Source organism: Nesoenas mayeri (assembly GCF_963082525.1).
Source record: "Nesoenas mayeri genome assembly, chromosome: Z".
Lineage (NCBI taxonomy): Eukaryota > Metazoa > Chordata > Aves > Columbiformes > Columbidae > Nesoenas > Nesoenas mayeri.
In genome coordinates, this window is record NC_137542.1 from 24873161 (window position 1) to 24897360 (window position 24200).

Consider the following 24200-nt stretch of genomic DNA (forward strand, 5'->3'; position numbering starts at 1 on the left):
AATTCATATTTCAGTTCTGCAACACATAGCAACATTTACTTCAATTACAAACAAGTTGTTCAGTCATATATTTTAACGTGTATGTTGAAACCTAATTAGCCACTGAAGTCAAACTGATTATGTCTTTTTAAATGTTTGCTTTTCTTATTTGCTATAAGTAAGCTTTTAAACACAAAATATACTAAGCAACATTTCATCTGAATCCTATCAAATGAAGTTATTGAAGCATGAGGTCTATATAACCAGCGAAGCAGAATACCATGCTATTACATGGATAAATGCTCCAGAGTTACTGAAGCAACACAAAAACAATCATAGAAACACGGCTTTTGAAACCTCCTAAGCAACTCATTTTGGAAGAATGTTTGTGTGTGTATAGATACATATACATATATATGAATACACGTGCCAAAAAAAAAAAAAAAAAGAAAAGAAAAAAAAAGCCATATAACGTCAGAACTCCAGAACAGATAAACATGGTATGAACTAAAAAGAATTCATTATTTCCTACAACCTCCTCCAAAAAAAACCAACAGAAAATCAGCCAGAAATCAAAACTATCTATGTATGAGACTTTTTTAAAGTCTTTAGTTGCTTACAGTTTATTTTTCTTTTCACACATTCAGACAAAGGAGAAATAACAGTTCTCAGCCGCTTTTGTCTCTGGAAACACCAGTCTCTCACAGTAGCTTCAGCACCTACCGTCTTACAGACTCATTCAGGGCTCCAAGGAGGCTTTGCTCAGGCTTTAACACAACTCATACTCAGCTACCAGTTGGGACTAGACCCTACTTCCTGGATTACCTTTTAGGCAGTGAAACTTATGCCTGTGTATATAGGGCGTTGGGGCATTTGCTCCCCAGGGCAACTGGAAAGGATTACTAGGTACTAACCCCTCAGCAGCCACAGCCGCCAACAGTCCATCAAGGAGATGGATGATGCCAGGGCTGGGGCACTTCCAGGCAGCAGATGTGACCAACTGATATTGAAATCTTCTGTTAAAAAAAAAAAAAGCTTATGTAAAACCCTATGAGTTTATATAAAGCAGTGCAGACAAGTCTCATGGACTGTGCCCTGCTTCCTGCATGGCATGTGGGAGTGCGAGGCAGCACCAAAACCCAGAGCAGGGCAAGGCTGAACACTGCAGAGAGGCTGGCTGAGCATGACATTTTACTCTTTATGCAATTCACCCGGTGATGCAGAAAAGCACACTTAGCAGCCTACCCTGACATCCTCTCAAAAATAGGTGCTGTTGCAGGCTGCCCACATAAAGCACTCTCTCAAGTCCTCCATTTACCTACTTCATGCTTTCTCTTCCTATCTCTCCCCAGCCACCTGAGTCAAGTCCCTCTCATGAACATGAATTTCCTCACTTAATGAGTAGTTGTTCCCATGTTTGCAAGTGTTTTCCGTGGCACACAGTAACATTAGCATGGAGATGATTTGTTTCCAACTACAAACATTTGTTCATTACCCTAGGCTGATCAGCAGGGTAAAGAACAAACATTTGCTGCGTTGATCAAATGGGGCAATGAATAAATACCTTGGGACTAGCCAGTGCTAACATTTGCAATTGTTTTAGTTAAGTCGAGTTAATTACCAATTAATGCATGCCACTCTACAACCAAAAATTCTGAGCAGGATACTCCCAAAGTGAAGGCCTTCTATTTCTTATATTTTACTTATTTACTTACTCAAAATTAATAAATTTCTACCAAGAAACCTGTGTAAATGGACTCTTAAAAGAAATAACCTCTTCAGCCCACAAGGTACTCTATGGTACAAGACATAGCGGACATTCATCATTCTGTGCGACACTGTCAGTCAGAGGAGCTGGAATGTTTGGGGGTTTGTTTTGTTTTGTTTTTTCTGCCATTCAAAGACCATACATTACATTTCATTACAGAAAACTATCCTACAGCAATTTGTTTTCATAATAATAATAACCTAAAAGACAAATGAAAGCAATCAAAGAATGAAAATCATCCAAGCATTTTTGCAAGACAGCAGCTGGCACCCATAGCCACAGACATTTCTGCTGCACCACTAACTGCATCATGAGAGCAGCTAAATCAATGTACAGCAAAAGAAATGTGCTACAGGAGTAGGCTGGGGAGGTAAGTTTTTTGAACATGGAGATTTGCCTTGGGGAAATGTTCACAAGCAAGCAATAAACCACAAGAGAGAGGCTGTTTTACTGAGTACAGTACTGAATTTAATTAATATACCACGAATGTTCTGCTATACTAACCTACTTTTTGACAGTAAGTATTTCTAATGTGGGGGTTTTATTTTTGCAAGAGGAGCCTAACCTGAGTGATTAGTAGTCAGAATAATGAGTTTTACATTGGACATTGCTGCCCTCTAGTGACTACAGAGAACACGCAATTGGAAGAAAGGGTATTTCCGGCAAAAGGTTTCTTTGCTTTCAAGGTACACAGTGATGAGGTGGGTATCATTCACAGAATCGCAGAATGAATAGAATGTCAGGGATTGGAAGGCACCTCGAAAGATCATCTAGTCCAATCCCCCTGCCGGAGCAGGGACACCTAGATGAGGTTACACAGGAAGGCATCATTGAACTATGGTAGAATTTCATGAGAGTGACATCTTAGTTGATTGTAGCCTTAAAATATCATGTGAATAAACAAAGTACTTGAATGTAAAAATATTATAAATAAATAATAAATGTGATAAATATAAAGAAATAGAATAAATAAAAAAAAAATCAGCAATACTTTTGTGTTGCATTCAAATACCGCATGACAAATAACTCAGAAAAGTAATAACTGTGAACAAGAAATCTATATTACATGACAAGTAGTTCAATGAACAAATTGGTCTAATTTATCTAGGAAATGTTTTATGTATGTGCCAGTGTTTACACTACTGGGGATTTTCACGATAAACAGTGTCAGACATTTTAATTTAAAAAAACAGCATAAATCATAAATGTACATCATTGCCATAATTCCATAAATTGCACATATGCAGAATTGCCTGTCATTCCAGTAGGAGCAAATGAGTACTATTAGATTTGTTAAAAATTCAAAAAATTAAAAATTCCATTTTTTTTTCAAAATATGTATTTTGTGGTAGACAAGTTGTTTGATAGACCTTAATACTATAGTTTTGAATTTCCAGTATTTTGTGACCATGTTTTTTTGTTTAACTTATAGTTGTTAACTCTAATGGGACTTTGTCCATATTACGAAAAGTGTAAATTATACCCTTTGATGTAGTTTCTTGATGCAAAACTTTAAACCTCTTTTTTTTTCAGCAACATAAATACCAGCTAAGTGGAGTAATATTATAACAAACTGAAACATCATAGTAAACCACTTCAGTGAAAACCCTGGTTTTCATCTCTATGTGAAGCAAGCTGGTGGAGAACATCTGAATCCTACAGACATAAACGTCCAGTTAAACTTCACAGTCAGTTGTAACACTGTAATCAAAGTACTGAGGCTAACAACATAAATGTCTAACTAGAGCAGGTTTATCAGTGGTACAGGGGTTTGGAAAGGCTTAATGCAACCTTAATGTTTCCTAGTGTAATAATTCTTGAGGAACTTAACCATTGCTTTTCAAATGTAAGTTCTGGAGTATGAGATGGTTGCTTTATGAAATTACTGCTCATTTCTCAGATTTAACTTCCTTAAACTAGCATTTCCTCCCGATAAAGAAAGCTATTGCCACTCAAGGACAGCTACAAATTAGGAAAAGGAGTAGTCTGTTCAAAAATTAATATTTACAGGGTCAGTGTGTGTATTAAGGCATTATCTAGGCTGATGTTTGGCACTATCAGGAAAAGTCGGTCTCTGAACCAAGGAGATTATGAAATTACTAGATGGAGCATTTATGTAAACCAGACCATTTCCTTTTCCAGATTCTCAGACTGTATCTAAACAGCATGCACCTCAGATGCCCTTTGGATACTCCAGGGGAGATTCTTCTGGACCTCCCTCCCATTTCCTTTCTGTTGAAAAACAAGATGAATGTGCAAAGCAAGGAGGAAAGGAAATAAACATGATGTGAATGGGGAACATGATCACAGCACATGCCCAGGCTTAACAGATTGAAGGCAGTCTTGGATGCATAATGTGTTTTTTTCATAATGCAAACTTGTCTTCTGTAGCTAGCTTCAATAAAATTTTCTTTTGAATCAGATTAATACTGAAAAATAAATCCCAGCTTGTTCATGCCACCTTTACAACCTTTCAGTTTGTCAGTGCGATTTGGCTTCTCATGCAATTGTATTCTGACTAGAAGAACATGTTCCAGTGTTTGTTTGACTCAGGATTACAGTGCTCCAGATGAGTGCAGCAAAACTCTCTCCTGTCATTAGCGACCTTTTCTCTCTGTTATGAACTAAATACTAAACAGATGTCTCCACGTTTGGTTATTTCCAATAACTTGCAAATAAATATGGAAAAAGTGTATGTATTTTCATGTGTTTGCTGAAATCTCTTAGACTAGAATTTATTTCACCTATACAGCTTTATTCTTTTTCCACCAGTTTGATCAAGGATAATGGTTAAGAATGGGAAGTTACAGAACTGACAAGGATCATGTATGTTTCAGTTGTTTGTGGCCTGCAACTCTAGTTACAGGCAAGTATAGTGTTATAAATCTGATAGTGCCACAACAATGTCTTATTTTTTCGGTAAAATAAAGAGTAGCAGAAATATTCTAGAAAACACCAAATACTTCACAAACTGTTACTATAATTCACAGTTCAGGGTTTAGATTATATTTAGCTAAAACATTTCAGTGAATAGATACTTCCATTTTTGTTTGCATCACTTACACACATGGTTTTAAATATAGCATCATCTGCTCTCACAGGCCTGGTTTTAGTTTGACATCTTTCACACAGTTAATTTGCTCCATTTTTTTATCTTCGAATGTGCATCTATTTGGTATATAGAGGTTAAGTGAGTTTGTTCAGTGATATCAATCAAAATCTCAGGCACTTTCACTTACTCAATTGATAGAGGGAATTTTTCTCATCAATTTACTGCAAAATGCCTAGATTTTCTCTGACAACTCCAGTAACAGTTACTTCTGTAAATATATGTTTGTGACATGAACAGAACAACTTCCTAAGAACTACAAAAGGAAACACTCTACAGGAAATTATAAAGACTAAAGCTGAAAGCTACTTTCAGAGGAAAAAAAAAGATTAAAAAGCGCCATGAGGCAGTCAGTATTCTGCTCTGAAGATAGCAGCTTTGGTGCTTTTTTCTGTTTTTCTGTATCTTAAGTGCTTCCATGGTTCTTTTATTCTGGTGCAAATACTTTAATATATTTCCTCCTGGAAATGAACAGCTGGAACTGAGGAGCAGAAAAAATAAGCAAGTCATAGGAGAATCTTCTCCATTCTTTTAAGGATTCTATCTTTGATTTTGTCTTTGATTTTTTCCTACTGTTAAACAAGATTTAAAAAAAAAAAAAAAAGTTTGCAAAAACAGAACAGTTGCAAGTTCTTAGCAAAGTCAGTGATTATTTGCACATGGTAACAGAAAAGTGTAAACAGAAAACTACCAGGCGAGTATTTTTAGTTGCAGTAAGAACAACTTCTGTTGTTGCACATCTCATTTTCCTTAGATTACAGCACTAACTTACGAACTAGAATTCATCACAGACAATAGTACCAGTAAGAAGTTCAGACTATAAAATTGTTTATGATTATATGCTGATAGTAGCAGTATTCAATATGGATAAGTGTTTTGGTTTCAACAATAATTTTTAAATTGTGCAAATTATAAAGAAAGCAAAACTACATTTTAATTCTTACTACTTCTACAGCCATGGGAAAAATAAGTTACAGAAATAAGGGGGAGAAATACCTAAAGAGGAAAAATAATATGAAAATTAAATCTTTTGTCTTACTTATTAGCTTTGTGTTCTAAAATAAGGGAATTCAGGCTTTGAAAAGAGCATTTTGGTGGTGACACAGACCTCATCCCCACTCCATCCTTCCAGGTCTTATTGCTCTGTGGCAGAAAGGAGCACACACACTTTAGCTCCAGATCCAATCACTAGTAAAGCCACATGTGAGCTTAGAAGACTAGGACTACCTCTCAGACAATGATGCTGGCTGTTGTAGGGAGGAAATTCACAATGCCAAAGCTCAGTTAGAATTGAAGCTGGCCAGTACTCCAAAGGACAATAAAAAAAGGTTTTTAAAATACATTAAGAGCAAAAGGCAATCTAGAAATAACATTGGCCCATTACTTGATGAGCATGGTCACCTTATCAACAGGGACATAGACAAAGTTGAGATGTTTAATGCTTTCTTCACCTCAGTTCAACACCAATGATGGACTTGGGGGCCCCCACAACCCTGGGCTAGAAAACTATGGCTGTGAGAACAATAAACTCCCAATCGATCTGGAACTTGTACAGGATTTGCTACTCCAGCTAAAACCCTACAAGTCAATGCGACCTGATAGGATTCACCCCAGGGTGCTTAAAGACCTGGCAGATGCCATAGAGAGACCTCTCTCCATGATTTTTCAACACTCTTGGGAATCCGGAGAGGTCCCAATTAACTGCAAGCTTGCAAATGTTGTGCCAGTCTGCAAGAAGGGCAACAGGGGTGACCCCAGGAACTACTGGACCACCAGCCTCACTTCTGTTCCTGGCAAAATCATGGAGAAGATTGTTCTGGGAGTTGTTGAAACACATCTGAATGACAACGTACTCATTGTTCCCAACTAGCACAGGTTCATGAGGGGAAAGTCTTGCTTGTCAAACTTAATTTTGTTCTACAACAAGGTTATCCATCTAGTTGACCAAGGGAAGCCTGTTGATGTGATCTGTTTGGATTTCAGTAAAACCCCTGATACTGTCTCTCGCAGTATCCTCCTGGACAAGATGTCCAGCGCACAGCTGGATAAACACGCAATGCAGTGGATGAGCAATTGGCTGATGGGCCAGGCTCAAATGGTTCTAGCAAATGGGGTTATGTTGGGCTGGTGACCAGTCACTAGTGGGGTTCTGCAGAGATCCATCTTAGGGCCAGTACTCTTTATTGTCTTTATAAATGACTTAGACTCAGGACGTGAGGGATTGCTTAGTAAGTTTGCTGATGACACAAAATTGGGGGAGCTGTCAACACTCTCAAGGGCAGAGAGATCCTGCAGAGAGATCTGGACAAATTAGAGAACTGGTCAACCACCAACCACATTATGTTCAATAAGAGCAAGTGTCGGATTTTGCACCTGGGACACAGCAACCTTGGCTGTACATGCAGACTGGGGGATGAGATGCTAGAAAACAGCTCTGCAGAGAGGGATCTGAAGATTCTGGTTGACAGCAAGTTGAACATGAGCCAACAGTGTGCCTTGGCAGTCAAGAGGGCCACCCATGTCCCAGGATAAAAAAGATATTAAACTACTGGAAAGTGTCCAGAAGAGGGATAGGAAGTTGGTGAAGGGTTTGGAGGGGAACCTGTATGAGGAGCAGCTGAAGTCACTTGGTTTGTTGAGCCCGGAGAAGAGAAGACTGAGGGGAGACCTCATGGTGGCTACAGCTTCCTCACAAGAGGAAGAGGAAGGGTTGGCACCGAACTCTTCTCTTCAGTGATCAGTGACAGAACACAAGGCAATGGCAGGACAATGTGCCAGGGGAGGTTTAGGTTGGACATTAGAAGAAGGTTCTTCCCCCAGAGCGTGGTGGAGCACTGGAACAGGTTCCCCAGGGAGGTGTCACGGCCTCAAGCCTGACAGTGTTCAAGAAGAGACTGGACAATGCCCTCAGACACATGGTGGGAACTGTGGGGTTGTCACATGCAGGGACGGGACTTGGACTCGATGATCCTTGTGTGTCTCTTCCAACTCAGGACATCCTATGATTCTATGAATGTCCACTGTCCCAAGCCACACTTTTTCTCTTGCTCTAATTCCAATTACATGGGAGTTTGATATGCACAAGAACCTAGTCATAGAAACATAGAACACTTTGGGCTGTAAGGGACCTTCAAAGGTCACCTAGTCCAATCGCCCTGCAATGAACAGGGACATCTTCAACTAAATCAAGTTTCTCAGAGCCCCGTCCAGCCTTGCCTTGAATGTTTCCAGGGATGGACTTCAGAGTAGCTACAATAACCAACTCAAGCAAATCTAATATTCCTTGAGAACTGCCAAGGAGAAGGTAAAAGTTTTGCTTCAAGCCTAGAGACCAAAAAAGATACAGAGTGTACTGCTAGCCAGTGTCAACCTAAACTCATCAAGGAGCTCAAGGAGTCAAAACTTTGCAAGGAAAAATGGATGTCAGTAGTACTCAGGAAAGCAGCAGCTGTTCTGAAGCTAAGAAACATATACCACAGCAGTTTTGACAGTAAATCTAAGGACTAACTTAAAAATCTATTCTATCTCTTGTAGGTTGTTCTCAACTACTTTTTATTAAAATTGAGTATATTTAATATTTTTAGTATCGTACTTATTAAGATTGTATTTGCAAGATGATACCAGACAACAAAGTGGTTTTAAGTTCTTATTGGATCAACACGGATAGCCAAGCTCAAAGAGTTGTTGCTAATGGAATTAAATCCAGTTGGCAGCCAGTCATAAGTGGAGTTCCACAGGGCTCAGTATTGGGGGCAGTTCTGTTTAATCTCTTTATCAATTATTTGGATGAGGGGACTGAGTACACCCTCAGTAAGTTTGCATATGACATCAAGCTGGTTTGGAGCATTGATCTACTCAAGGGTAGGAAGATCTGGAGAGACCAGATCAATGGGCTGAGGCAAATTGTATATAGGTTTAACAAGACCAAGTGCTGGGGCCTGCACTTGGGTCACAACAACCCTAGGCAGCACTACAGGCTCAGAGAAGAGTGGCTGGAAAGCTGTGCCCAGGTGACCAAAAAGGCCAACAGCATCCTGGTTTATATTAGAATTAGTGTGGCCAGCAGGACTAGGGAAGCGATCATTACCCTGTACTTGGCACTGGTGAGGCCCCATCTCAGTTTTGGGTCTCTCACTACAAGGAAGACATTGAGGTGCTGGAGAGAGTTCAGAGAAAGGCAATGAAGCTGTTGAAGGGTTTGGAGCACAAGTCTTATGAGAAGCAGCTGAGGGACCTGGGGTTGTTTGGTCTGGAGAAAAGGAAGCTGGGAAAGACCTTATCACTCTCTACAGCTACCTAAAAAGAAGTTATAGTTAGGTGGATCTCTTCTCCCACGTAACAAGTGATGTGATAGGAGGAAACAGCCTTAAGTTGCACCAAGGAAGGTTTAGGTTGGATATTAGGAAAAATTTATTCAGCAAAAGTGTTGTCAGGCACTGGAACAGGCTGCCCAGGGAAGAGGTTGAATCACCATCCTTAGAGGTATTTAAAATATGTGTAGATGTGGCACTTAGAGGCATGATTTAGTGGTGGACCTGGGACTCAGTCTTAAAGGTCTTTTCCAACCTAAATGATTCAGTGATTCTATGATAGCATTTTGAGTTGTGAGTTTTACCTGAGGCAGATTATAATCTGGGTCTTGAGGCAGTTTTTTCTTTGGCACATGGACTCATAAGTACTTCCTACTTGAAGTCTAGAGCACTATATAGAGCATAACTGCAATAGGCTGATTACTTTGGGTTATTTTTAATTTTTCTTTCTCACTTTACCAATATCACATAATGGTGATTAGAGACAAAGTGGCTAAAGTGCCTCTGTAAACAGACTCAGTAGGATAACTTCAAGGCTTATTCAGGACTCACAGTGAGGGACATCTCTCAGCTCAGATGTAAATCAATGACTGTTCATTAAGGCTAAGAAGTTGGAGGCAGTCAGATATCAGTAGTTCCATCATTCTTGTATGCACTTGGCCACAGAAATTGGAGAACCATAATGACATTAGGCTGACAGGTCAGAGATGCTATGCTGGACTGACTGCTCATGATCACTGACAAAAAGCAAACACACTGAAGAAAAATAGCTATTGAAGCATATTTTATTATACAATAATTTGTAATACAGAGAATGTGTAGTTCTTTTTAAACATATATATGTACAAAATCACAGTGAATGCAGTGATCTGTAGTTTTGAGGAGGAACAAACTGCATGAACACCACAGTTTTACTTGTAAACAGTATAAATTAAAGTTTCAAAAGTTTTCACAATTTAGAGCCTTATTTATATAATACACAGACTTTTATTGCAAGTTGGTACATGCAATTGGCACTGAATTTCTTCCTCCTACTAGATAAAAATACACCTCTATTTAACATACTTCACTTTATATCCAGTGGAAAACCTTCACAGTTGGGTTTATTTGCTACTCATCCACCCAATGACTAATTTCCTATAAACCTAGCTATGTATAGCCATAACTTGAAGAGCAGAAATTGTAGAAAAATTACTTCTTTTTACAAACTGAGTAACACATTTGAACCTACATTCCACATAGCTGAGTCAGATTTTATTTTACCATAAGTGTTTTGTCACAAAATAAGATATGTGGAAAAAAAATAATATTGATATGAACCGGTCCTAAGGACACCAATAAGAAAGGATTAGGCTGGATAGTAATACAGTACTAAAATAACTATAAAAAGCTTCTACAATCCATAAGTAGTCTGAACAGGGTCAGAGGCATAACATTATGTGCTGTATCAAATCTGACAGGGGTAGCGGTAAAGGGTATTTGAACTGCACATGAGATATTAGCCTGTTTTTTAAATTACCTGATACAGTCAGAAACATCTAGGTTTCTTCGTTATATAGTAAAATGCCTTGACTACATGAATAAATATGTCCCTTTGCTTTATGAATTAGGGATCTTCCACTGAAATCTTCCACTAAAAAGTTACGTAGCATTGTTGTGCAGCAGCGGATTGGGGAATAAAGGATCTCTGTATGAACAGATTGCCTGCACTAGCACAGAACCTATTAACTTAATTGAGGATCTGCATGGGTGCACATCTACGTAATGCTCCTTGCAGGAGTGGCCTTCAGGTATTTTCCTTGGAACACAATCCAACAGGCTATACAACTGTAAAACTGCAATTTGTTCTTCCAAAAAGAACGGAGGATTTTGTAGTCAATAAAAAATAGTTACAAAGAAAAATACTTAGACAATGTAGGGCCATAACTGTACTTCTAAGAACAATTAAAAGTAGCTGCAGCTTGTCTTATCAAGCTACAAATGTATGCTAAGGCAACACAAAGTGGTTACAAGAATATATGTGATCAAAACTTTTCCATAGTGTCCACAGAAATTATTGCCTCAGAAACATGTATTACACCACAATTAAAATTAAGATACAATAATACTTCTGTGTCAGCTGAATAAAAATAATTTATTTACAGATGATGAGGAAAAACATGAAGGGCCTTTCCTTTTTAAATAAACACGTGTATTAAGGGAACACATCCACTAACTAAAAAAATAACTCTGTTCGATTAAATGAATAGTTCTTATATACTAAACAAAACCATAAAAACATTCAAAGTACAGTAGTGCAACTATGTCAGAGCATAAAGCTCATGTTTGTTTGCCAAAACAACAGGAAACTTTGTATTGTCATTACTTCCATGTATAAATACATGCTTAAATTTCTAAATTTTTTTTTTCCAAGTTCTTTTGGTTTAACATGAATTCTACATGGTATTATATGAATATTCAGACTTGACGGAGCTGACCATCATAGGACTCCTACAACTAGTTGCACCTGAGCTATAGCTATATCCCCATTTGGTAGTGCTTTTTTAGTAATTTATACATTAACCATAAAACTACTTCAAGGTAAAACTTTGTTAACAGTTTCCAACCCTGAATCTTATTTAAAAAACAAACAAACAAACAAAACACTGTTTCAAATTAAAGTTGCTTTACAAGACAGATAAAAATTACAGAGCTCAAAAAAAAGTGATTCAGTTTATACAGGGTGTTTCAAAAAGATGGACCCAGTTGGATTCAGTCTTTGATTTTAAACTGGGTCCATCTTTTTGAAACACGCTGTATATTTTGGCCAAACAACACACGAGATATCTTGGTCATTAAAATAAATGAAAAAAAACAAAAAAGTAAAAAAGTACCCAAAATATCAATGGCCCAATTCTGCAGAGAGAAAAAAATAAGTGTGAAGGCAGGTCCCTGGACTCACATCCTTCAACCAAGCTCTCTACAGGCATGGACATTCACATGACACTCTACGTATGGTAAGAATTTTAGATATGAAAGCAATTACTGCACATGCATGCACTCTGCTAATTGCTATATGGAACCCGGATTTGCAAGAGGTACCTCACAATGTTATTATAACTGGTGAGGAGAAGGCCATGCGGATCTAATAGCCTACAGACACTGGAAAGGCGTGTTGTCAAGATCATAGCCAAACTCTTCTTCGTAGCAGGAGATGATATAACAATGGGAAAGGCCTACAAATTTGTAGCCACTTGGGAAAAGGAGGTTGGACATGGAGAGAAATTTTTATCCAGAAGGGGAATGCAAGCGCAGGAACAGGTTGCCCAGACTAGTGGTGGTAACTCTGTCTTCAGTGGTTTTTACAGCCTGGCTAGCCAAACCCGCAGCTAACCTGATCCAGGGTTGGCAACAGTCCATATCTGCTTGAGTGCTTGGGAGGTTGGACTAAACCAATTCCAGAAATCCTTCTTGCAAACAACTTTATGCAATTATCTGTATCCAGCCAAAATGTTTTGCTCATGCAAATGTTTCAGCAAGTTTTAGGCAAATATATTTCACCCTGTCTGCTTCAGGCCAACACCACAGAGCCAGTCAAACACTTCCGTTCAGGAGACACACACGGAACACTGAGCCTCAGTCTAAGCCCTACAAGTTAAGGGAAGTTAATAACACTGAAGGAGCAATATTTTGGAATGTAAGTAACAGCTGATAATCATGACCTTCTCATCCTGAGCAAGTGCAAATGCCTGCATGTTGTAAGCTTACACTTCAGAAACTAAGTGCTGGGTCATCTCTCCTTCTCCTTACTGTTGCAGGAAGAACTACCTGCAAGTGCAACCCACATTAATTCTATTTCCATTTCATTCCTTTAGAGAGAGAGAAGCTTTTACACACAGAGAACACAGAATCAATATGCTTAGTTAAGCATGATTTTCTCCTCAGAGAAGCTAATTACAGCTGTAATTTTCATGTTTAAATAATAGAGGATTAATAGTAAACAATAGGTATGTGACCAGGCATATTCCTGGTACACCTACATCTCCTTAAGTCTTGCGACCACAATGAGGTCTCTTAATTTGTTGGATGGGAAGATGTTACAACTCCAGAGGCTCCTGCATGGAACAGTGTGTGAAGACACCCTTAGTACTTGAAAAAGGTCACCAAACATGTTTTCTCTTCTAGGGCTGAAGTACAATACAGTGAAATAAAATGTCTTATTCCTCCTGGCATTAGATTTCTCTGTCTTGTTAAGAACAGGCTTTCAGATGGTTACCTGAAGATTGGCAGCTTTGAAAGGATGCCTAAAAACACTGCTCTTCTCTCTTCAAAACTCTATTTTTTTTAATTATGAACCATCCTGTTTCTGAGAACTCCGTGTTTTATAAAACTGATAACACAGCACAGGCTACACAGTGTTCAAACATAGTGCTGATAAAATACAGTAACAGCTGCTAGGCACATGGGTTTCCAATCCATCCATAAAACTTTATCCAAGATTGATTTACTGAGCTAGGTTTCAGTCTGGAGATATTTTATTAATATACACAGAAAAGAATGAAAGGGTTTGCTGGCTCTGAAGAGGTCCTATCCCATTCCCATCAAAATTAGTGAAAGCTGAGAAGGACTGGATCATGATTTTTAACTGTAGAAATACCTACAATTTTTACTACACTATAGGACTGTTGGGAATGATTACAAGCAATACTCAGATTTCAGAGATGCTGACACCTGAAGCTACCACCCATTGGTGAGATTCTCAGAATTTTCAAAAAATCAGGCAAAGGAATCCTCCTTAAGGTGAGTGGTTGATGTTCATTTCAGGGACTTCTTTTAACAAACAGTTCATACAGATGCTTGTGCATGTGCAGTAATTGGTACACGTGCAAGTTTAAAACTAAAAAAATGCATAAAGAACTTCCATTAAAATGGACTCCTCTGTACTATTGCAATCCCTCAGTTTCTGAATGGAAGACATTTAAAAAAAAACAAGGGAAATATTGCAAACAATATCTCTCTGTAATACTAATAATTCTCTAGTATAACTGAACAGGCAGGTATTGTATCATTAATTCAACCCAGTAATTCTACATATCACAGGTATTATAGTCTCTCTGGAATTTTGAATGGAAATGGTCCATACAAATGTTCCTTTCACTTCTGAGCTGTGTGGGATCAGATGTGAAGTCTACTTGTCAGTTTTTAATCGAACCCCAGCCCCCAAAATTAATAAAATCTAACTCACAAACTTCTGAAAAACTACACTAGAACCCCATGCACCTACCACTAGCTTCTTCCCACAGAGACCATTTGCTTCATGCCCTGAACTTAGGATTTACCTGGACCTAGTCAACCTTTTAATGGTTTGGGGGTTTCTGGATAAATGTTTCATCAACATATAATTTAAGGCGTTCAAAAAACTAGATAAGTAGACATGAGCAAAAAGAGATTAAATTAATTGAGGCTGTAATTTTGTCTTTTCTTATGAGTGATAATGATAGTATCATGTTCTGTATGCAAGAAATAATTGAGTTCACAATCAAGCAGGTAAAGTAGATCAAATATATTACAATATCGTATGCAGTGACTACAGTAACATTGATTCTGAGCTCACTCCATTGACTTCTTTTACTTATGAAAAGTGAAAACAGAGCCTATAGGGCAAAGCAAGCTCATAAATATGAATGAGTAGAAAGTAGAGTCTGGATTTTTAACATGATATGCAACTTCTAAACACACAAATGTATAATTCCTTAGTATAAAGAATACATTCTTGAAATCCTTCATTTTTTTCTTTAAATATACAGGTTATTTAGGTTAGGAAAAGTATCTGTCACTTAAACATTGCAACAGTTTTTCATGAGTGCCGATTTTTTGACAGGTGTCCCAGCCAGGCTGGCTACTGACCTTGTATCATCTTGATTATCACTTCGTTTTCGCACTTCGCTGTTAAAAAAAACAATGAAACAAACAAACAAAAAAAGTACTCAATGAATATATTTCTATGCATGTCCCGTTTCTCTCAGTATATCTTAGAGAGTCCACCATCATCTATTATGTGGTTATACTATGGGGTTTAGTGCACAGGATCAACATGTCTCATAAGTTTCCACTTTGGGAACCACATCAATATTTGTACACAAATCATAGTTAGTGGTAGAAATATAATAATTTCTGATATGTAGTAACTCCACAATGTTCTGTTTTCCTTTTCCTTTTCTTTCAATAATTGCTCTTTAATTTTTTTGCTTCAGGATATGACCACAGACACAGACTATGTTCATAGCTGAAAGTACAAAACTACATAACTGCAATCTCAAGTATAATTTACTCTCAAAGGAAAAAAAAGCATATTGTTGGATTTTTTACCATAAATGCAGACTTAAAAGCTGTCTATATATGATTATTGATCTGTATTCTTACTATGGCCCCCTAGAATGTCGTAAGCCAACTCTAAGATTTCTTGCTTTTATATAAATATGTATATCAGTATAATTTAAGTCCTCCTCATTTTAGTAGAATAAATTCATGAAGTTCCTCTCAGAACACTGGGTTATTCAGCATAACAGTGGCAGAAAGGAACATTGCAAAGAGGTAACAGGTAAGTCTCTAAGACTACCTGCTCTAATGAAATGTTCATTTAGAAATTTTTATTTCAAAATGAAATCTGCCTTTCAAAGAATACAAATTACTAAGACTTGAGTAAAGAAATTGCGGCCAACTGTTCCAGACCAAGGTTCTGGGTAATGTCTAGACTATTTAAGGATCAATGAACCTTGCGAAGAAATATACCTTTTTTTAAAAAAAAAGGTTCCAAAAACAGAGACTTCGACTGCCAAAACATATTTTTATCCTTGAAACTGTTAAACAAAGTTATTGTGTTTAAACATTAGAGATGATTTTCCAACTGTGATTAATATTATGTATGACTGTGCTATGTATGCTCTCCAATTTCATAACCCACCACTATATTCACTGCCAGGTTCTTGGAAATTCATCATTTAACAAGTAAGCAACTAATTTCACATTGACACTCACAGACGAATAAATGTCTGCATTCTTGGTGCCTCTTTGACAGATGCATTTTCCTGGAAATGCAGGTGCTCTTGAAAGTCCTATGTGAAGAAGCAATGATCCTCTCCAGAAAGCCAGTATTTTGTATGCAAGCCATGCAACCAGTAGTATTTTAACAATGAATAAAAAAATACTGACCAAATGTCAAAAAGTTTGATTATTGCACTAGCCTGCTGCAAACATCACAGGAATATGGTTTGTAATTCTGGCCTTAAGCTCCATGTATTAAACTGACAAATCAGAGGCTGAGGATTCACTACACACCATCAGCCGTTCAAAAATATATTGTAATCAAGAATGGTTTGGAAAGGTAGTCTCATGTTTGGCTCACACATTATCACAGAAATACAAGGTTGCTAAATAGATATAATGAGAATTTCTGTCTTTTAAATACTTTAGAGAAAGGGACTTCAAAGAAAATATGTGCGATTAGAATGGTCAGCAATAAAACTAATATATAAATATATATGAAAGAATTAAGAATCAGTTACACATAGAATTATATGCATTTGAAATTAATTTAAGGAAGAATCAAGAAAGTAAATCCATGCACCATTAAAAAATGTAGTTCAGTCACTAAACGGGTTTTATAATTGTAAGCTACATAACTGAGCTCTAATTTAAATATTAATTATTGAGACAGCTTTGTAACACTTGCAAGTAAAAATCTTACTTTATTATATTGAGAATATTGCATTTATCTGTAAAGATATAACAGTGTTCTTTTCTAAATTTTGTTTCTTGAATTTGATGTTGGTACAATTTTAAATGTACATGTGTCTTTGTAGGACAAATAATGTCCTTTTTATAAAACATACTCAGATGTGTTTATTTGAAAATAGAAACATGACTGCTTACCGAGCAAGATGAAGAACTGCTTCTACAATATTAGATCCGTCTTTAGCACTTGTTTCACAGAATAGCGCATTATAAGTCTGTGAGTAAAAATAAAATGTTAAGCCAACTAATCTGAAATGTTTCACATCTGACAATGTACATTAAATTACTAATGGTTTCCTCAATAATATAAAGAAAGATGGCACAAATTTAAATGAACAGGATTTTTTTCTGGTATTCTTCATTCTCCAATATATTCACTTTAGTATGGTGAAAAAAAAATAGTAATTGCTGCTTAATTGTATCTTTTTTATATCCAGTATATTCTGAACTAACAAACTGAATAAAAACCACATCATATGCTAATGTCAATCTTCTTGTCCACAAGACTGCAAAATAGGAAGAAAGTTGATAGGACAGGTTACTGAATCCAGCTTGTTACCTACTCATAAACTACAGCATCTGGTATTGTAGCTTAACCAGAAATATAATTCCATAAGTAACAGACAGGATATCTGCCCTAGTAAAATAAACAAATTGCAAGAGTGGTCAGCAACACAAGACTCAAAAGATTCTACATTTTTTTCTGCAAAATATGGAATATGTGTATTCCTTATCCCTCACATAAATACATGTAATAAACTTGTCCACACTTCTATTTATAGCAGAAGCTTCCTTTTTTCTTTCTGCAGACATGGCAAGAATACCAGATAGAATCTTGAAGACAAAAATATTCCACTCAAAGGCTGGACAGACACAAGCCAGGCAAAGTGCCTTATACACTCGCTAGTGCACTCCATATTTGGACTGGCAATTTCTCTCTGGCAGCAGAAAAACTCACCCTCCTGGTCCATCCACTTTTTCACCATAGAGACTGAGAAGACTATCTCAGCCAATAATGAAGTTCAGCTTAATGGGCAACTGAAATGTCATTTAGCCCAGCAAACACCATCAAAATAAGTTTTGATGAAAAGTATCCATGAATCCTAATTACTAGATTTGAAAAAATGACCAGAAAATTACTTTTGTTTACTAGCTTGTCACATAGTTTTCAGATTAAAGTTCTTAAGACCATTTTATACTAAAGAGGTAGACTTTCGAGCTTACCATAGCCAGCTTCTCTCCATAGTTTACAGACACACATTTTTGTCCTTGTTCTGTAACAGCTTGGCGAAGATCTGCTTTGTTTCCCACCATCATAATTGGAATATTCTCATGAGTTGCATCCTGCAAAGAGGATTTTATTCCACTCAGAATAGAAAAAAGTAACTAGCATCATCATGTTACACTGATTTTCTTCCCACAAAATGTCTTACAGACTATCAGAAAAAACGAACAAATTATGAAAGTCATGCTGATAACTTTTTATGAGCTAGTCAGCCTTCAAGCAGACAGCTAAACACCCTGCAAAAATATGTTTCTACTCCCATAAGCCCCATTTCCCAACAAATAATTTTATGAGTTAAATTAATCTAATGAAAATGGTAACTATATTTAAATGCTATATGACAAAATTACTATGGGAAAAATGACCAACTCCTTTACCATTATTAAAATAAATGGATTTCAGAAGACGATCTAAAGATTTTGTTTATCTTTTTCCCTTCTATTAAACATCTCTGGTATGAGGGAAAAACCCTTTTCGTTAAATGAAAATTTATATTTAAATAAACAAATAAGATATAATAGTAGAAAGAAATACTTAAAATTTCACTTGAACTATAAGTCAGTTACAGAATCACACATATTGTTTTAAAATGAAGAGACTCCATGGAATACTGAAGCCATCCACAAGACAGTATCTGAAATGGGTTGTCATGTTCATTTAAAAAGAAAGCAAACAGGAAGAGTGTGATTACATTATACCCTTTTACACAAAAAGATCTATCAGTTTTAACACTAACTGAACACTTCAGGATACATTTCTCACTTCCATGTAGCATTTACTCCTATAAGACGTCGCAGTGTGGCTAATTACAATATACAAATATGCAAAATTCATAAATAATAAGGTTAACAATGTGGTGAAACATAGTCTGTAAGTTCTATATACTTAAGGTTCTTACCTCAATCATATCCACCCATTCTCGCACATTAAGAAAGCTTTTTTCACAGGTTACATCATACAGCAGTAAGACACCATCTGCTCTTCTGAAGTACGATTTAGCAATACTGCGGAATCTTTCAGAAAGAAATGATTTGCATAAGGCCACATTATCAAAAAATAATCCAATATAACATCATTAATAACTCGCCATTATTTTATTGCACTTAATTTATTTAGAGCAAGATTTTCTCCACATAACAAGATGAGTTTTCTTATAGCTTTTTTAATAGGTAGCTATTGAAAATTGCTGATGTAGGTTTATAAATGCTCCGTAAGGATTCACAGGGTTCTACCCCAAACAGCAATCAATATTTTTTGCATCAAAACAATCTACAGTCTATCTATTACAAATAATCTGCTGTGCACTGGACTTGTGACTAGAATTATAGAATCACAGAATCACAGAATTGTTTAGGTTGGAAAAGACCTTAAAGATCACCAAGTTCAGCTGTAAACCTAACACTGCCAAGTCTACCAGTAATGCCACATTAGGTGACAAAGCTTTTTCACTTACATATAACTTCATAAATTGAATGGGTTACTCTGCTTCATTTAAAAAATATATGAAAAAAATAAACATCCTAGGAATTCATTCATCAGTTGCAGTCTTCTCTTCCATTAACATAAACCAACCAAGTACAGTAACTAGGTTTTTATATCACATATTATGATATTCTCCACAAATTTATTATTATGGAGGAGAATGATTTGGCCTCTGAGTACCTACTTAACATAATCACTCATTCAGGCAAAAGTAAACACATACAGGCCAACACAAATCTTGGTCACCTTACAGATTAAACTGACTTTCAAGGAGTTAGATTAACTTCTTAATAAACCTCAAAAAGTTGTCAGTAAAGGCTCTCAATAAAGAACGTCATAAGATTTTGAGGAAACTCTACACAATAATTTGAAGAACTTTGGATATACATTCAGCAATCTGTACAAGTTTACCATCAGTCTTTTTAAAGCCTTTGGAAAGAAATTTTCACACACGAAGTAAAATGCAAAACAGGATCAGGACTTTCAAGGAAAGAAGAGGAAAGGAGGGTGAAGGGAGGGGAATATCTTAGATAAAGCCTGCTCTGAAACACAGGTCTGTAAGGACAAAGAAAGCAAAAGACTGAAAATGGAAGAAAGAAGGTATATTCTGCTGCATATTTTTGTATGACAAGAGAGACATATGGATTTTATTAATTAATGTTGTGGTGAACCTCAGCTATTTCTCTCTACAGAGAGAAAAGATTACCTCAGGCATCACCAAAGCTAACAAATAATCATCCACCTGTCTTGAGGTCTCAGCAGAGCAAAATCACATCTGTCTCTAGACATTTACAAATGGCCATATTGACTTACCTACTGTAGGACTATGTAATATTTAGTGAAATTTTTTTCACCTATATGAAAAAAGGCAAACATCTTTTAGAAATAAAGCAACTGAAATTACGTAAGTGCAGAGAAACACCAACCTCTCCTGCCCAGCTGTGTCCCACAGTTGTAGCACTGTAGGTTCTCCATCAACAATTAGACGTTTCATTTGAAAATCCACACCTGAAAAGAATAATGTGTATAGTCTAATCCAAAACATAAATCACCTTAAAAAAACACAAATAAACAAACAAAACCCACAGAAAATGAACTTCTGTGCCATATATAACAGTTAATTCAAAATCCACCTCTTTTAATAGATTGAGATTTCAGTCATTCACATAGCCTTGAACCGCAATAATCCCCTGAATGTATTAATGTGCCTTTAGAGAAACATTTAAAGAAATATTTTACCATCATATTTTCCCAGAAGCATTGATACAACTTTGATGTTATGACCAGCAAAGAAGAAGATCCCTCTCTGCTTTATTTTGCTGAGCAGTTTTATGGAAGAAGAGAAAATGTTTTATAAAACAGACATTATTTCAAATGTCAAGTAGGAAAAAGATAAATTAGAACAAACCTTCTGACTTAGACCAAATAAAACAAATATATTACTATGATTTGATTGGAAGACAAAAATTCAGTCTTCGGAATCAGTAAGACAAGTTTATTAGCTGACAGTTATAATAATAGACACAAGCCAGCCAGAAATCCTTTCAGCTGCATTTAAACCTGCATTGAAGCATTCAGCTGTTATTGAAGCATTCAGCTGCTTCAATAACACTTTGATGAAATGGAGGCAAAAAAATAGTATGAAAGACATCAAAGGATAGTATGAAATACCAAAGAAGGACGAAAGAGCTGAAAAGACAAGAAAGCAATGAAAAATGCAAGAAGGATCCTACACACATTCTAAGTGCATTATACTGAAACCCCCTTTTCTGGTGCTTTGTGTTGTTCTGGAACATGGTTTGTGATTTGCAAAGAGAAACTAGACTAGAGCAGCACCCTATTATCCGCTCCAAACAGCAGTTAGGTACTTCTAAGCTTTGGTACTTAATTAGACCTCACAGCCAAAGAAACTGCACATGTATATTCAGAAATCCCTAGCAAGCAAAAACAGAGGGTACTCTTTTCACCCATTTCTGCAGAACAGCAATGAAATTCACTTCAGTATTTTAATAAGTAAAATAACTGTACCCAGGGTTGCACTGGTATTGCCTCGAAATTCGTTCTTGCAAAGTCTGGTAAGGAAACTGGATTTTCCCACTGCTGCATCTCCGGCAAGAACAATTTTGTAAGCCTTCTCTGAACTGGGGTATTTTGGAGTAAATTCAGTTGAATCTGACTGAAAATAAAAAGAAGTCATCACTTTCAACTCATATCAAAATACTCTCTATATCAAATACTTTTTTTTTTTCTAAAAACTGGTTACCTGAGGTGCGAGAGCAGATATGTATTTCCTTGTTGAAGCAATTGAGCTGCTTCGACTTGCTGGTTGTGAGGGCTTCCATTCTGATATTGTACTGCTGTTATCAGGACTGTATGCTTCCTCATCCCTGATCTCTGGAACCTGAAAGTACAAGATAGTGTGTTAGGTCCTCTGAAGAAAGTATGAGTTTTTTTGAAAGGACATGGCTAAAACTGATTAAAATATTAATTTTATCAGTTTGTATTAAAGAGTTAAAGGACCAAGTAGAATTGTGCAATTCTTGTAGAAATACTGTGACTATTCTGTTCTTACTCACATTTACTGTTCACTGTAGCCTATTGCCCTGGTTTCAATTGGGTCAGAGTTAATTTTCTTCCTAGTAGCTGGTATAGTGCTGTGTTTTGGATTTAAAATTAAAATAATGTTGATAAGACATTGATATTTCAGTTGTTGCTAGGTAGTAGTCAAGGACTTTTCAGCATCTCATATTGGTCTGCCAACAAAAAGGTGGGGATTGAACAAAAAGTTGGTAGGAGAAACAGCTGGGACAGCTGACCCCAACTGTCCAAAGGGATATTCCATTCCTGTGACATCATTCTCAGCATACAAGCTGAGGGAAGAAGAAGGAAGGGGGGACATTCAGAATGATGGCGTTTGTCTTCCCAAGTAACCGTTACGGCCCTGCTGTCCTGAACATGGCTTAACACCTGTCTGCTGGTGCGAAGTATTGAATTAATTCCTTCTTTTGCTTTGTTTGTGTATGTGGCTTTTGCTTTACTTATTAAACTGTCTTTATCTCAATCAAAGAGTTTTCTCTTTTTTATTTTTCTGATTCTCTCTCCCATCCCACTGCTGGGGAGGGTGAGAAAGAGGTGGCATGGGGCTCATTTGCCAGTTGGGCTTAAACCACAATGCCTACATTTGGTCCTCAAACACATTTCCTATTTGGCACTTGTGTTTTCAGTACATTTTCCATGTACAGCAAATTAATTTCCACCTAGAAAATTTCAGATTAAAAAATAATTACAATAAGCAAATACTTTATTTCAAATCTTATTTTACAAAGATCAAGCATTTCTCTACAAGACTTCACTCTCTATGCTATTACTTCTCAAGCTAAATTAAATACAGCACAACTGTAATGAGCACTATTCGTTGCATTTTCAACTGCAAAGAAAGACTAAATGTCTCTACTAAATCCACAGTAAAGGGCCTACTCTAAAGGAAAACCCTGTGTTCTGTTGTGCTTGATACTAGTCTTCCTATACAGTCATCACTAAAGCTCTCCATTTTACTAACAATAAAACAGACACAGTAACACATTCCTACCTTTCTAAGTTTTCTGAGACTTACTGTGTAAGTCAATGTATGTACTAACAGTATTCTTTTTCTTATATATGTCAGTTTTTCATAGTAGGAGGAAATGAATTGAAATATATTTTACTTCTATAGTATCTGCTTTCTAATTACTCGAAAACAGGTTCCTGCCTGCATGCTTTTTAACAACCTTCAGAACCTCCACGTACGTAAAAAATTATTGCCTCAAAAATCTATCAAAATGTCAAAATAAACATTTTATTTTAAAAAGGAGTAACTATTTTTGCATTCTCAAAAAAAGTCACTAATCTCATTTAAATGCATACAACCCAAATACTTCGTTTTAACTGGCCTATGGGCAAAGATCCATTTAATTTTAAAAACAGGAAACTGTTCTTTCTCAGGGAAGGAGTAAGTCTGGCACTTACATCTGTATCAGAAGCATCACCACCAAAGCTTTCTTGCATACACTGTGACCTTTGAAAAATCCTTTGATGCCTGTATTCCACTTCCGAATCATACTCATTTGAATCTCTCAGGGTAGACAAGCCACTGTCAAAACAGCTCTCAGGTAAGCTGTCAACTTCACAGTTTATCCTTTGCATAGGATCACAAAGGGCTAAAGAATCATAATCTTCATCCACACAAGAAGAATGAGGTGATCTAATAAGAAATTTTTGGGGGGGAAAAAAAATAAAATTATTCCACAACTGTTTTTCCCAACAAAATTTGAGACATTCTGGAACAGTCAGTACTTAAAAATGCTAACTGTACAGTTTTAGAGATACGTCAATGCCTATTTTGCATTTCTAAACAATTTGGTTTTCAGCCATATCTTCTAGTATGCTCAGATTAAATTATAAGTTATGTTATTCATTATGACTTCCCAAGTCTCAGTAAGAATGCCTGTTTATTCA

At 36.6% G+C, this 24200-nt stretch overlaps 1 protein-coding gene across 1 annotated transcript in view; it reads right to left on the minus strand.

Annotated features, from left to right (window-relative positions):
* Positions 1 to 14982: 14982 nt before the first annotated feature.
* The window catches only part of RASEF (RAS and EF-hand domain containing), a gene marked incomplete at both ends in the record, with an annotated part of 32778 nt that continues 23560 nt past the window's right edge, over positions 14983 to 24200 (minus strand). The window contains 8 exons of the mRNA XM_080362927.1: positions 14983 to 15091; positions 17078 to 17154; positions 18164 to 18283; positions 19123 to 19237; positions 20633 to 20714; positions 21735 to 21882; positions 21970 to 22107; positions 23712 to 23946. Coding sequence (XP_080219053.1) covers positions 14983 to 15091; positions 17078 to 17154; positions 18164 to 18283; positions 19123 to 19237; positions 20633 to 20714; positions 21735 to 21882; positions 21970 to 22107; positions 23712 to 23946 — 1024 coding nt within the window. The remainder of the gene's footprint in view (positions 15092 to 17077; positions 17155 to 18163; positions 18284 to 19122; positions 19238 to 20632; positions 20715 to 21734; positions 21883 to 21969; positions 22108 to 23711; positions 23947 to 24200) is intronic.